This window comes from Loxodonta africana, chromosome 13 (assembly GCF_030014295.1).
Source record: "Loxodonta africana isolate mLoxAfr1 chromosome 13, mLoxAfr1.hap2, whole genome shotgun sequence".
In the NCBI taxonomy this organism is placed as follows: Eukaryota; Metazoa; Chordata; class Mammalia; order Proboscidea; family Elephantidae; genus Loxodonta; species Loxodonta africana.
Window position 1 is genome coordinate 52670418 of NC_087354.1, and position 15885 is coordinate 52686302.

Below are 15885 nucleotides of genomic sequence, written 5' to 3' on the forward strand. Positions count from 1 at the left end.
ATGAAATAAGAACAGTCACTAACACTTTAATGTTCTCCTATTGACTTTACCCATGATAATGAATAGAAAAACGGGAACATGAGATGGACTGTATTTCGATGTAGTGATCATGTAGTCTCAGAACTAATCACTAGTTTTCAGTATGATACAGATCCCAACAAAGCACAGATCACTGAGTAAGCTAGTCTAATTCCCTTCTGAGTTCAAGCAGAAAAGTGGTTTTTTGTTTTTTGTTTTTCCCTAGTGGCATGACCTGCCCATGCTGAGGGTACTTGATCCTCTGGATTCAACTTTTAATACCTGCAGAAGTGTACTGGTTAAGCTCACACACGAAATGTCTGCCTCATGCATATGCAGAAACACCTACAGTTGGGTAGAAATTCCTAGTCCTTGTGCTTAATGTTGAATCATGTGCCACAAATGAATTTGTAACTCTAAGCATACACATTGGGATGTTTTAGGCATAATGTTCACAATGGTAAGGAGACTAGATTTCCTGTACAAATATGCCACATAATTACCTGTATAGTGATGTGGTTCTTTCTCAGTGTGGTGGGAAAGGCTGGAGTTGGCAGACCTCACTCTGAATCCTAGCTCTCACCCTCACTGTTGTTGTTGCCATCAACTCTGACTCATAGCGACCCTACTGGACAGAGGAGAACTGCCCCGCAGGGTTTCCACGGCGGTAATCTTTACAGAAGCAGTCTGCCGCATCTTTCTCCTGCAGAGCTGCTGGGGGTTGCAACCACTAATCTTTTGGTTAGCAGCCAAGAGCTTAATCACTGAGCCACCAGGGTTCCTTCCATCCTTACTAGCCTAAGCTCATTTTATTTAGCATTTACACGGTTCTTACTATATACCAAGTGTTGTTCTATAAGAACTATACAAATATGAACTAATTTATTCTTATAACAACGTTAGAAGGTAGGTACTGTTATAACCCCCATTTTACTGGCAAGAAAACAGGGTACAGACGGTAGAACAACTTGTCCAAAGTCACACAGCTTGTAAGCTGCAGAGGTGGGTTCAAACCCAGGCAGTCTGGCATCCCTATTCTAAGCTGCCTCTCCGCCTCAGCAACCTAATTTGTAAAATGAGGATAAAAATACTTGGCAGAGTTGTTGTAAAAGTTATGAATATCTATCTAAAGCACTTAGCATATTTCTGGTAGGTACTTAAAATGAAATCTGGCTCATGAGGAACCTTTCAAGATTCACAAAATGCTCTTGAGTTTTCAGTTGCTGACTCTCCACCTCTAACGCTCTTCATTTTCATTCTATGAGCTCTTCGTAAGCACTGTCAGACCTGAACCTCGCCCTCACTTTAAACTGTGTTATTTCTGAGGTCTCAAACCCAGAAATTTCTTCCTGTCACTTTGGCTTCCCACCCTTCCAACTCTCTCCACTGAGACTGCCCTCATGGAGACTGCCATCTAGTTCCCCTGTCTCTTCCCTATTTTCTTGGGTCTTTTAATTCCTAGTGATTTCACTTGCTCTCTGCTTTAGCTTGAACTATATGACCATCCATTTCAACTATCAATTGTGGTCTCACTAGAAACTCTGTGTTCTTAACTCTTTTACATTATACTAATCTACCAATGAGCCCTGGTTGCACAGTGGTTAAGCATTCGGCCGCTAACCAAAAGGTCGGCAGTTTGAATCTACTAGCTGCTCCTTGAAAACCCTATGGGAGCAGTTCTACTCTGTCCTATAAGGGTCACTATGAGTTGGAATTGACCCAATGGCAACGGGTAATCTACTAATCCTCAATAAATCTAGATATCCCTTCCTTGGCTACTTATCTGCTAAGAAATACTATAGAAATTTATATAACGAAGCTGACTGGCCCACTTTGTACTCTTGCTAAGGGTTTTCATTGGTGTTACCAAATCTTTTTCATTCTTCTTCTGCTTATTCCCTGATATATTCTTCATAATACCTATTTCCCAATCTCTTCTACTCTCAATCCTCTACTCCTATCCCTCAGCCCCAGTCAGCAGATAACAATATTTTTTGTTTTACTGAAAGAATTGAGGCCATCCAAAATGAGCTAGAATTTCCATCTCTATCTCAAATTTATTTATATCATCCATTTTTTCTCCTTCTCTCTAGTCATTCCAGAAAATTTCCTGTTGCTTCTAAGACTAATTTCATTACCTGCATCTTTCTCCAACCTCTCTCCACCAGTTTTATTTCCTAGACTATCTTGTCTCCATACAGTCTATTCTCCATGCAGAAGCCAAAGATTGTGTCTCCTGCTTCTCCCATCCATTTGCCACCCTCCCATGGCTACCAGTGCAATGAGAACAAATGCTAAACTCCTTAGCATGGCCTACAAGACAATCAGTGGTCCTCAACAGAGATAATATCAACTCCTACGAGAAATTTTTGGAGATACTTTTTTTAGCTGTCACGATTATTAGAGGGCTCCACTGACATTCAATAGATAGGGGTCCAAGTACCCTAAATGTTTTATGATGCATGCAACAGTCCCACACTATGATACATTCTCCCACATCCTACAAGACCTTCAAATATCCCACCAGATATTCATGGAAGTAAAGAAATCTGTTTATAGCTAGCTGAGCCTAGAATCCTTTCCATTTTACATATACACAAAGCATTTCTTGCATATTTTTACTATACAATGAATTTTTCCCAAATGTAACCACCGTGAAAATAGAAGAAAGTCCGAATTTAACTTATCCAAAACTCTACTTAGAGTTGGTCGCTGTTTTAGAAAACCATGCCACCAGGAGCACAAGCTGAGGTACCAACACAATCCACCCGTATCGATCTGTATTTGCAGCTGTCACATTTACAGTACTTGGATGTATTAAGCTGTATCTGACTACCATGTCTTCTAACATTGTAGTGAGTCAGGTTCAACATAGCAAAATACCAGTTTATTGTAAGTTACATTCTTTTTATTTTTTCTTTATATTTCAGTTATTGTCTATTTTTAGAATTATGAATGTAGTTTATATTACCTATGGCTTTCACTTCAGGGTATTAAAGGAGGCATTATGAAATACTTGTTAAATTAAGGGGCACTGGGGTCTACTGGCACCGAGGTTCACGGCCCAATAAGATTTTGACCCTGCTTACCTTTTTTACCTCATCACTTACACTGCGACTCTGTCCTGCCTTTCATGTCTGGTTTATTTCTGTACTTGAACAAGGCAAGCTAATTTTCCTTATCATTTATATCTCAGCTCAATTAGCTAAAATGGAAAAAAACAAACAAAACAAAAACAAAAAAACACTGCCACTGAGTCAATTCTGACTCATATTGACTCTACATGCCAGAGTAGAACTGCCCCATAGGGTTTCCAAGGAGCAGCTGGTGGATTTGAACTGCCGACCTTTTTGGTTAGCAGCCAAATGCTTAACCACTGCGCCACCAGGGCTCAAATAGGCCTTATCTAAACTGTACATTTTAAACAGATCGCCACCATGTCCCCCCTTCCCTGTCACTTTATATGCCATTGCCCTGTTTTACTGTCTTCATATCAATATCTAAAATTCTTGTTTAAATTACTCGTTCACATGTTTGTCTATCTCTTCACACAGAATGTAAATCTCACAAGGGCAGGAACTTTATCTCCCTTGTTCACTGATGATCCTCGTACCTAGAACAGTACATGCCATATAGTACACGCTCATTAAATATGTTGAATAAAAAAAAGTATCATCTGCTTACAAATATTTAATGAAGACGTCTTGCAAGGCACTGGAAAGACAAGTGAACTACACGCTGTGGCTGCTCTCAAGGGGCTAGCTGGACGGTACTTCCTCAACTTCAATGCACCATAGGAATCACCTGGGAATTTTGGTAAAATGCAGACTCTGCTTCAGTAGGTCTGGTGAGGCCTGAAATTCTGCACTTTTAACAAGCTCCCAGGAGCCCTGGTGGTGTAGTGGTTGAGCATTTGGCTGTGGACAGAAAGGCTGGTGGTTCAAACTCACCAGATGCTCCTTGGGAGAAAGAGGTGGCAATCTGTTTCTGTAAAGATTGCCGCCTTGGAAATCCTACGGGGCAGTTCTCCTCTGTCCCACAGGGTCACCGTAAGTCAGCATCGACTCGACAGCAATGTGTAACAAGATCCCAGGTGGTTCCTAGTTCCTGGACCCCGGCTTGAGAAACAAGGTTGTGGGATAACTAGCAAGTTGGGTATGAAGAGCTCTCAACACCAGTGAAAGTGAGCATTGTTAAAATGGCCTGGGGAGCAAGCCTGGAACATTTTGGGAACTACAGAGTAGTTCAGTGTGGCTGAGGCAGAAGGTCTGAGGGGAAGGTGGCAAGACGGGATGCTAGGGGAGCAGATAAATGACTTTTTGTGCCATGCTAAGAACTCTGACTCCTTCACCTGAGTTCACAAAATGCTTAAGTTCCTCCATCCTACAGGGTGAGAAAGCTTTTAACCTTGCTACAGATTCTGGCAAGCAGTCCTCTCTCCTCCTTTACTGCCAAACGACATGGAATAATCCACACCTGCTGTTTCCGTAGACTCATCCTCTCCAGTCATTCTTCAGCTTTTTAAAATCTGGCTTCTGTTCCTCCATCGCTACTAAACAGCTCTCTTACAGGTTATCAAAGGATATTCTACTTCTCCTTTTGCAGTCCTCGTCCTACTTATCTCCTGTAGTACTGTTAGCTGGCATTTCCCTGACACTCCTCTCAGGCCATTGTGCCTTCCAATGACCAGCGGTTCCAATGGTACCAGGTCTCCAAAGCGATAATACCAGAGATAACTGCAAATCTGCACCTGGACCCAACCCGTCCCAGATTTACATCTGGATTTTCTGGAAGCATTGATACTCAAGTTTGGTTTGGGAGAAAACGAGTGAAGGACAGGAAAGACGTTCATCAGAATTCCCTGTGGGCCTCATCCCTCTCCCAAAATTATACCCTCCCTTCAAAATTCTTAACTTGGGAGGTGTTGTGGGAAGACATAATTTTAGAAATGACTCTTACTTCTTCCTCCAAGATTCGTATACATCCCCTAAAAGTTCAAGTCATGATATTCAATGAAGTAGGGGTGCCGGTGAGGAAAGGGGCGGCCACAATTATGTGCTGTGAAGATTAAAAAAAAAAAAAAGTCTGCAGAGGATCTTAATATGTTTTTTTTTGAGAACCAGTGACTTGATACGTAGTCTTTCATGTCTCAAAATCAGCATGTCTAAAATTAATCTCTTCCATACCTTCTCATATTTTTCTCTTCATTAAAACCCACATTATAAAATCTTGGATGATTCCCTTGTCCTCAACCCTCATGTCCAATATGATGCTAAATCCTATTCATTCATCCTCTGCTTTGTGTCTCAGCGTTTTCCTTTTCATCCCAAGGACCACTTCCATATTTAGGCCGTCATTACTTTCTGCTTCAACTCTATTACACTTGTAATTTCAGCCAATCAAATAAAATTAAATGCAAAAGAAGACACCTAATGGAAATACATTTTCTGAGAAATATATCTACTAGAGTGAACGTCAAGCCTGTAAACAAGGAGATAATTACCAGTGTGTATGGTAACAATAATTCAGCTTTGTGTAACTTTCTTGTAACAGTACAGCCTTTTAAACCACTTACATCCAGCTTGGAAATTACAACTCCTCAGTCATTTCTCCTTTAAGATACAGAAATACGGGGAATTCTAGACTTTAATCTGAAATTCCAGGCTTTAGGTAGGCAAATTCCAGATTTTAATCTCCTGGTTCCTTTTTAGTAGCTTTTCACGAAAATTTTGTCCAGCTGTATGGCAAACTTGACTATTTCAAGTTCTTAAGGAACTCCTGTTTATAAAAATGGAATATAGACACAAGTTCCTGTGTAAGGTATTGGGATGTCTTTATAACCACATAACGGATAGAATGATGCCCGATAAATGAACATCCTCTTCCTAATTATCTCCCGATTCTGTACAAGAACATTATCATATAACCATACAAATCTATGTCTACAACTTAGAAATTCGAAATACTTTCATTTGTTAAATACTTATTAAATCCCTTTAGAAACAATATGTACCACTGTATTTTGTTATAAGAAGTTTAAAAACTTACAGAATTTATAATGCATATTATAAAAACCACTCCCACTTTAACATTTAGTATAAACATTGTGTGCACCTACTACTGTCTCTACAGAGCCCGTCAGCTAAAGGCATAAAAAAGAGCTTGATGAGGAAACAGAGATTAATTGTGGAAGGTACTCTAGAAAATAAACAGATGATAAAGGCCATATCTATGCTGTCCAAATATAGCAAACACTTTGGCAAACATTCATTTTATTTGGTTTTGGTCTCGCCCAATTATCAAATTAGAGATTTTCATTGCAAACACTGTGCCAAATACACAGAAAACATGAACAGGGTCTAATAATAAGCTAATGCATTGGCTAAGGATTCTTCTGTCAACAAAGTATCCTTCAATGGCAGGGACATTGACTCCACTCCTTTGTGGACTGTTTGCCAGAAGGGTTATTTAGCTCACGTGGCAGAGACTGCTACCTGCCTAGACAGAATCAATGTTCCCATTCTCCCATTTAAGAAAACTACAATTTTATCCAGGACAACAATGTACGTAGCTAAAACTAAGTTCCCTGCCACCTCCCTTACAGCTAAGCATGGCCTTGTGACTAAAATTCTGGCTAAACAAATGTAATAGTATTTTGGGGCAGGATTCTGGGAAACACCTTAAACACGTGACCAATACTGGAAGGCACTATTTAAAACACACACATATATATACAGAGAAGTGATAAAGAACATAAATACTTACTCTTGGGATATAAATAGCTCTATAAATTCTTGATCAGGATGTTATAAACAGGCTTAATTTATGATTATGCTCAAGTAGTCAGCAGACTAAGTAACAGTCAGAAACATTTTATTTCCTACAAAATGGTACCATAAAACAAGTGAATAGAAAACATGTATTCACTAAGTTTTACTTTAAGGTTTTTTGCGCGTATCATGGAAAAGATTCCTTTCGCTCCCTCAACTCCCTATAAAGCTGGTGTCTTCATAACTCTTTTTAAAAAATATATTTTAAGAGAAGAATCAGAGTTGATCTTTATAGGCTCAAACAGATTCTGTCCCAAGTGAAAAACAAAACAAATGGGCAGAAAACTGTCCTAGGTAACAGTATTTCTCTCTCCATTTAGTGGCCTATTTTATTTCAGCAGCCCATTTAACCTAACTAAAATGTATCAACTATCCCATTACAGCCATTGAGTACTGCTAAAAAAAGCCAGAGCTGATTGGAAGCTTTAACACTAGAAATAGAAACCCACTGCAGTCTGGCAAAGAATGGGAGATAAAATGTCCTTCTCTTCTTCTCTACAGGTGGTGTTGTGTGCCATCCAGTTCAATTCTAGCTCACAGTAGGTACTCATTATCAAATGCCTAGATTTGCACCAAAGTAAACTCATGCATCTTGCCATCTTCACTAGAGAATTTTCTTTTATATTGAATTGACTACTTCCAGCATTTGCCAATTTTTCTTATGCTTCCCAGTAGAATATAATGGTGGATCCTAAAAAGAGTAAACATAGGAGCCTGAAGTTAAGAACCACAGGCAACTTAAAAAATTAAAACGGATTGCTTGCTGCTAACCTAATTTCTTTTGGGTCTGAAAAAATCTCTTTCAAGCCATAGACTGATTTGTAATGTACATTTAATCCTTTTAAACAAGCTGATAATTAAAAAAAAAAATCCATTATTTCATCCGTTATTTCTTTAGAAAGTACCTTTAAGTCATTTGTAAACCATGTACTAACTAACAGAAATATGCAGGGCTAAAGTATTAGCTGATTCATGAAATGCACAACCTTTCCATCAGCAATCCAAACAATAATAAGAGTAGAAAGGAAAAGAAAGCACAACTAACCATAAAATTCATTGAGTCTGTGGCTTTAAAATTCTCTCCCAATGCACTCTTCACAAATTACTAGTAAAAATTATGCCATTTGATATTATTTCATTTAAATGGTTTTCAAACTTTTTTAATCTCAACCCACAGGAAGGAATACATTTTTCATTTGACTGAGCATGCACACACACACACACACACACACACACACACCCCTCTGAAACAGAAGTTTTATAAAATAATACAGCAGCAGAGATGGATAGTTGTCCACAAAATTCATTCTTCTCTTCCTCCTTAGTAACAGAATTATAGCAATGCATATGCCTGCTCAGTTAGAAACTACATTTCCCAGCCTCCTTTGCAGTGAAGTGTGACCACATGGCTAAGTGTTGCCAACACACGTGAGCAGCTGTGTTTTCTATTCTACTCTACTCCACTAAAGAAAGAAACACTGGTACTCAACCCACTAAATTGATTTTCCAACTCACCAACTGGCCATAACCTGCAGTTTGAAAACCACTATACTAGAAAAAAAAAAAAAAAGTAAAAAGAAAACCAGTAAAGAACAAAAATACTTAAACTGAATAATTTTAACCACAACTATAGGGTCGCTATGAGTTGGAATCAACTCGACGGCACTGGGTTTGGTTCGGTTTGGGTTCATCAAGAGATAATTGAACTGGGTATTTTATAAACTTCGTCCCTTCCCAACATTTAGCCTGGTAAGTGCCCCTTCATTACTATCTTTGTTTGCCCTTTCTGGATTAAAGCTTTCTGAAAAGTTTCCGAGCATTTGCTTTTTAAATATTTTTTTCCTTTAATAGTAAAACTCCAAATTACTTTAAAAAATGAATCTTTATTGCAGTTGTTAGCACTGTTCAACTTAATTTTTTTTCATTTTCTGAAGCATCTCAAAATTTCCTTCACAAAATGAGCTAAAATATTTGTAAAATGATGAGACGGCTTTTAAAGGCAGTTGCTCAAATGCTTTCGTATGTGATTTTGAAATACACCAGTTCACACAAGGAATCTGAACTATAAATCACAGAAAACCCCTCCATAACACAAAGCATAGCTGAATTTTAAAGTATTAAAAAGCTAAAAAGCCAACTAAACCTTTCCCTATAATAGCAGTAAATGAATTAAATCATGGAATTATCTAAAATCATAGCATTTTTCCCTCCTTATTTTTAAGGATAAAAATTCTAGTTACTTTATCAAAGTCAGTGTTCAGAAGCCTCTCCATAAATTATATTACAACCTGTGCAACTGGCCTAAAATTTTCTTTGTATACCACACCAAATTTACATAAAGTAACTCCAGTTTGATATTTTACAGTTAAAAGCTGTAAAAGAAAACCCAGAGAAACGATGGTTTAAATATTTTAAATCTTAATCCCTATAACTAAAAAGTGCCTGAGTAAACGCACTAAAAGAGGCCTACCTAGAAGAGTCTTTTTAAGCCAGATATTTAAAATGCTCAATTACTTTAGTCACATGGCGCTTAGACAATATTTTTATGACACCAAAAAACCAAACCCACTGCTGTGGAGTCGATGCTGACTCACAGCAACCCTAGAGGACAGAGTAGAACTGCCCCATACAGTTTCCAAGGAGTGCCTGGTGAATTTGAACTGCCGACCTTTTAGTTAGGAGGCGTAGCACTTAACCACTATGCCACCAGGGTTTCCATTTTTACGACGTACTGTGTTAAAAATCTAATGGCATGTGGCAGGGGGTCTACCTAATCCAACCAGAGGAGCATTTTAATGTTCACTGTTAACTCAACAAAATGAAACATAAAGCTCTTTGGTTAAAAGTATAAACATATAGCTAAGCAACTTAATAGCTATTTACCCTTATAAACAGTTTTCTTTTACCTCTTGATATTTTATATACTTAATATTTTTAAAACAAGGTATCAAATAATGACAGTAACAAACTATAACTCACTGAATAAAATAAGAAGCCATGAGTGCATACTGATATGGATAAATACATAAATAAGGGAGAAGGGAAAGCACGTTCTTATAACAGAACGTCAACTCATAAATACAGAATGAACAATGGAATTTAGCAACCATCACCAGCAGGTGAAAGTCTGATGAGAAACAGGATTTTACATAGTCCCAAAGTATTTCTCCATAACATACTTGTTAATTACAAGGGGAAAAATAGTAACTTTACAGAGGAGAAACCAGGCAGGCACCACCTCAACAAAGCATCAAAATTACCATCACCAATAATGGGACAAATTGACATTATGTGTTTCCTGTTATGACTGACTGAGAAGGATACATCATTACTTCTGTGGGATTCCTGCCAAGAGTCCTAGCCTGAATCTAAACATGAGGAAACACCAGACAAATCGAAATTAAAGTACGTTCTACAAAAACAAATAGCCAGTACTCTTCAAAATATCAACACCATAAAAGACAAAGAAAGAAAACACAGACTGAGGAACTAGGCTCCTGATTAAAGGCTACTAAAGAGACATGACAACTAAATGCTATGTGCGGCCCTGGACTGGAACCTGGACCAGAAAAAAAAAAAATGTTTTCTTCTCTTTTATGAGAAAAGTCATTATTTGGACAATAAGAAAAATATGAATATGGTCCTCAGATTTGAAAGAAACACTGTATCAATGTTAATTTCCTAAAAGTTCTTGTTTATAGAAAATACACATTTAAGTGTTTAGGAGCAAGAGGGGTACCCTGTCTACAACTTATTTCCAAATGGTTTAGGAAAAAAAATAACACAGATTAAACAAATGTGATAAAATAGATAGCATTTGGGAAATTTGGGTGAAGGATATACGAGGATTCTTTGTATTATTCTTGCAACTTTTCCGTAAGCCTGAAGTTATTTCATAATAAAAGTCAGAACAACAGAAAATAATGAAAAGTAAACAAACAAAGCATTAACTAAATGATAAAAGAAAAAGGCTGACAGAAGAACTAATTAGAGATGCCCATGATGGGCGTTAATTCTGTGCTGGAATTAGTATCGCTGTCTTTGACTTAAGGGCACTCGATAAACACATTTTATTTCCCTCACTTTATAGATGGAAAAATAGACATGTAGAAAAACAGACACATTTGCTCCCAAATGTGTCAAGCTGATTTTGGAATGGAGACGAGGAAAATTACACACACCAGAAGGTATTCGTTTACCTTGCTCTATTGTAAATCACTGGCTCATTTTCCTCCTGCACAGTGGTCAGCATATCCAAGTCATGGAATATTTTCTGCATATAGTCCAAATATTTACATCCTGAAGCTCTTTCTACTATGGCTGCCAGTAAGGTATAGCCAAAAGTTGAATACAAAAACTGACTACCTTGAGACATCATTGCAAAGGGGGAAAAAAAAAGAAAATGCTTGATTATTATTTTAAAAATAATGTGAAATATTTTCCCACAGAAAACTGTCATACCTTTAAAATTGGAATATTTTAATTCAGCATTTAGAAAAAAGATCACCGACAATATATCAACAAATTTTGTCAGCTTTGCAATGGCCCTATCTATTCCACGTCCCTGACACAGGAATAATAAAATGATGATCAGTATATTTAAACTTTTATGTCAATCTGCCCCCTTTTACGATAATGAAATAAGCAAACAAATCCTGCCTCAAAACAAAACATAACAAAATCTTTCAAACTGGCAACAAAACAGGAAGGTGAAGAAAACCAAATTTAATTTCTTGCGTCAACTATTTTGTTCTTAATATACCTACTAACTGTTGAATAGGTGCCAGCTCTTATTTTAATATACGGAGACATAAAAACCTTGTTTCAAATACATATTAAAATACCTACACTGTTTCAAATATATACTTTCATATTTTAGATTCTAGAAATTTTAGATTGTATAATCTGTACTAAAAATGGGTTGGAACCTTACTTTTTAAGGTGAAGTCCATGATTATATTTTATTTGCCCTTACTAATTTTATCTATGTAATATCCATTCATGGAAACCCTGGTGGCGTAGTGGTTAAGTGCTACGGCTGCTAACCAAGAGGTTGGCAGTTCAAGTCCGCCAGGCGCTCCTTGGAAACTCTATGGGGCAGTTCCACTCTGTCTTATAGGGTCGCTATGAGTCAGAATCGACTTGACGGCAGTGGGAATATCCATTCATGGTTTAAAAAAAAAAAAAAAAGTTTTAAAAATGAAAATAGAGTAAAAGTACATAAACCTATCATATACCAAGTGTTTCCAATAGGCATCATACCAAAAAAAAAAAAATGTATACATATGTGTACATATACACACAAAAACAAAGATAATTATTTCTATAGATTAGCTTTTTGGGAAATAAAACAAAGTTGATGAATGCCAATTTCTTTAAAAAGGCACAAAATAAATTGAGCCATTGTCCACTTTGGTCTAGGTTTTCTTTGGAGGACGATTACTCCAATATTTCTCCGTAATTCTTCCATTAAAGTCTTAATACTGAGAATCAGCTAAATGACTGGGTAGTCTCAAATGAGGCTAAATCTAAATCGCTAAGGCTTTGTTAGAGCTACAGACTAAAAGACAAGTGCTGGACTGGCAATAAAACCCAAGTCACAATCATCAGCCTCATCTATCATTTTGGGTTTCCTGAAAATTAATACTTCAATAATGATGACTTTGTTAAGAGAAGAAATTAACACTCACCAGGTTTAAAGAACAAAGGATCATTTTTAAATAATCTTAAGGATTCAATTGAATTTTCAAACTTTTCTTTTAAATATAATTCGCCTTGTTCAAAATCATTCTTTTTCTTGCCAGGCTTTGAATTCCGGCCTTTGGCTTCGTTATCCTGTTCTGCCTTAGCTTTCACAAAGTCATTATTTTCATTACTTTTGCCTCCTTTCTCTTTCAACTGTTTCTCCTGGTCAAATTCCATTGTCTCTTTCATCATCTTCAAGGCTTTATAAGCTTTCTCTTCTTTCACCTTTTTCATGTCTTTTTCATAGTGACGAATTCCACTTAAATGGGAAATCAGTAGTCTTGTTGTGACAGAAACCTAATTGTAAAAACACGAAAATTCAATTATGACATTAAACTGTACAACAAAAAGTCAAGAGCCTTTGCATAATGCCTCAGTGATCTTTTCCATCTTGAACCACAGCTGGAAAAATATGTCACATATAGCTTTTTAGCCCAAATTGCAGGAAAATACCCACCTGGTTATTATCTAGGTTAAAAAACAAAAACAATCTAATCCATTAAAAACAGTAAAAGATATCCAAAAAATCCTATGAAACATTTTGAATATAAATTCTAGCATAAACTATTTAACATGCCATTAGTAAAATGAACTCTGAGTTTCACTACCTTTTCACCTTCATATTCCTTTTCTGGAAACTCAGGAACATAATGTTGTACTGGAATATCAAGGTCCAGTTTTCCTGCTTCCCACAATTTGGCAAGAGCAACCATGGTGAGACTTTTGCTGATGCTGGCAATTCTCATAACTGTCTCTGGCTTACATGGTACACGGTTCTCAACATCAGCATAACCTAAACCTTTGGGGGGAAAAAAGCAAAAAGTCACTATTAATAGGCTCCACGGTCAAAGGAGTTATCAAAAACTGAGATAATACTATCTTAAAACATCCTGTGTACTTATCTAAGGAAGATATTCTACTTTTGTAAGTTAACCAAAACCGGGCATGTAAAGGATCAAAGTCTTAGCAAAATTGACAATTTCATGTCGTAACTGAACTGAAATTGAACTCTGGGGTCCTAGGAATTTTCCACCTGATTCAGACAAATACAAATTTTTCTGAGCTTATCTAAACAATTTAGCCATTCTACATTTTAAATAAATAAATTCACATTCTTTAAAGAAAACATCATGTTTCTTATTCAGACATTCTTGATTTTTTGCATTTCCAATGAATTCCTTAAAATAGCAACCCAATTAAAATGAATGAGAACAAATCTCCTGCAAGCCCAATCTAGCAATTTAATTCAGCTACAAACCAGACAACTATGTGCCTGCAAGGTCACTGTGAGTCAGAATTGACTGGATGGCGACGGGTTTGCTTTTGGTTTGGTATGGTATGCTACCAATTTAAGGCTTTCTAAGAAAATTTTAAAGTTTGGTTTACATCTTCAAGACAGAGTGAAGGTACGGAAATCTAAGATTATAAAGAATGGAGATTGGAAAAGAAAGGGTTATAAAGAACTGGGATCTGTTTTTAAGCTGTAAATGTGAATTAAATTGAAAAATATCTTCATAAAAACAAAATCCTCACAAAAAAAAGCTGATATTTACTTTTTTTTTTTTTACTACAAACCAGGCATATTGATTAGACTATACTTATACTTGGGAGAAGAATCATTTTTCTTTAAAATCAAAACCCTGCTGTTCCCGTCAATGATTCCTAAAATTACTACTTTCTTTAAATAATGTCTAAAACATCGTTTCCTAAAAGTTGTTGTTGTCAGTTGCCATCTACTCAGCTCCGACTCGTGGCGACTTTACGTATAACAGAATAAAACTTTGCCTGGTCCTGCACCATCTTCATGATCACCGGTATGTCTGAGCCTACTGTTGCAGCCACCATGTCAGTTCATCTCACGGAAGGTTTCCCTTGTCTTCACTGACCCGCCACTTAATCAAATATGATGTACTTTTCTAGTAACTCATCTTTCCTGATGATGTGTCCAAAGTAAGGCAGTCAAAGTCGTGCCAGCCTCACTTGTAAGAAACATTCTGGTTGTACTTCCCCTGGGACTGACTTGTTTGTTCTTTTGGCTGTCCATGGGTATATTCAATATTCTTTGCCAACACCACAATTAGAATGCATCAATTCTCTTTCAATCCTCCTTTTTCATTGTCCAGCTTTCACACGCATAAGAGGCAAGTGAAAAGGCCATGGCTTGGGTCGGGGGCATCTTAGTCATCAAAGTGACATCTTTGCTTTTTAATGCTTTAAAGAGGTCTTCTGCAGCAGATTTCCCCAATGCGATATACTGTTTGATTTCTTGACTCCTTGTGTTAGTCATCCAGTGATGCCGTAACAGAAATACCACAAGTGGATAGCTTTAACAAAGAGAAATTTATTTTCTCATAGTCTAGTGGGTTACAAGTCCAAATTCAGGGTGTTGGCTCCAGGGGAAGGCTTTCTCTCTCTGTTGGCTCTGGAGGAAGGTCTCTGTCCTCAATCTTCCCCTGGTCAAGGAACTTCTCAGGCACAGGGACCCTGTGTCCAAAGGACATGCTCTGCTCCTGGTGGTCTGAGGTCCCCAACTCTCTGCCTGCTTCCCTTTCATCTCTTGAGAGATAAAAGGTGGTACAGGCCACACCCTCGGGAAACTCTCTTTACATTGGATCAGGGAGATGACCTGAGTAAGAATGGTATTACAATCCCACCCTAATCCTCTTTAACATAAAATTACAGTCACAAAATAGAGGAAAGCCACAAAATACTGGGAATCATGGCCTAACCAAGTTGGCACATATTTTTTGGGGGACACAATTCAATCCATGACACTGCTGCTTCCATGAGTGTTGACAGTGGATACAAGTAGAACAAACTTCTTGACAACCTCAATTTCTTTACCATTTATCATGATGTTGCTTATTGGTCCAGCTGTGAGGATTTTTATTTTCTTTATGTTCAGGTGTAATCCATATTGATACAGCAAGCAAGGCTGTATTATCTGCATATCGTAGGTTGTTAAGAAGTCTTCCTCCAATCCTGATGCCCTGTTCTTCTTCCTATAGTTCAGCTTCTCGGATTATCTGTTCAGCATACAGGCTGAATAAGTAGGGTAAACGAAAACAACCCTGCCACACACCTTTTCCAATTCTGAACCACACAGTATCCCCTTGTTCTGTTCAAGCAACTGCTTCTTGATCCATGCACAGGTTCCACACGAGCAAAATTAAGTATTCTGAAATCCCCATTCTTTTTAATATTATCCAAATTTGTTACGATACCAACAGTCAAATGTCTTCCCATAGTCAATAAAACACAGATAAACATCTTTCTGGTATCCTCTACTTTC

At 37.4% G+C, this 15885-nt stretch overlaps 1 protein-coding gene across 3 annotated transcripts in view; it reads right to left on the reverse strand.

The window, feature by feature from the left end:
- The window catches only part of LACTB (lactamase beta), a 28218-nt gene that overhangs the window by 9179 nt on the left and 3154 nt on the right, over positions 1-15885 (reverse strand). For 2 of the 3 annotated variants that reach the window (XR_010317428.1, XM_064267439.1), the window contains exons 3-5: positions 13202-13392; positions 12539-12890; positions 11048-11213 (exon numbers count right to left, since the gene is read on the reverse strand). Coding sequence is in view for 1 of the 3 variants with exons in the window: in XM_064267439.1 (XP_064123509.1) it covers positions 11048-11213; positions 12539-12890; positions 13202-13392 (709 nt within the window). In the remaining 2 variants the exon portion in view is untranslated. Of the gene's footprint in view, position 1; positions 7540-11047; positions 11214-12538; positions 12891-13201; positions 13393-15885 lie in introns of those variants that run through there. The other variant, XR_010317429.1, reaches the window with a different exon arrangement.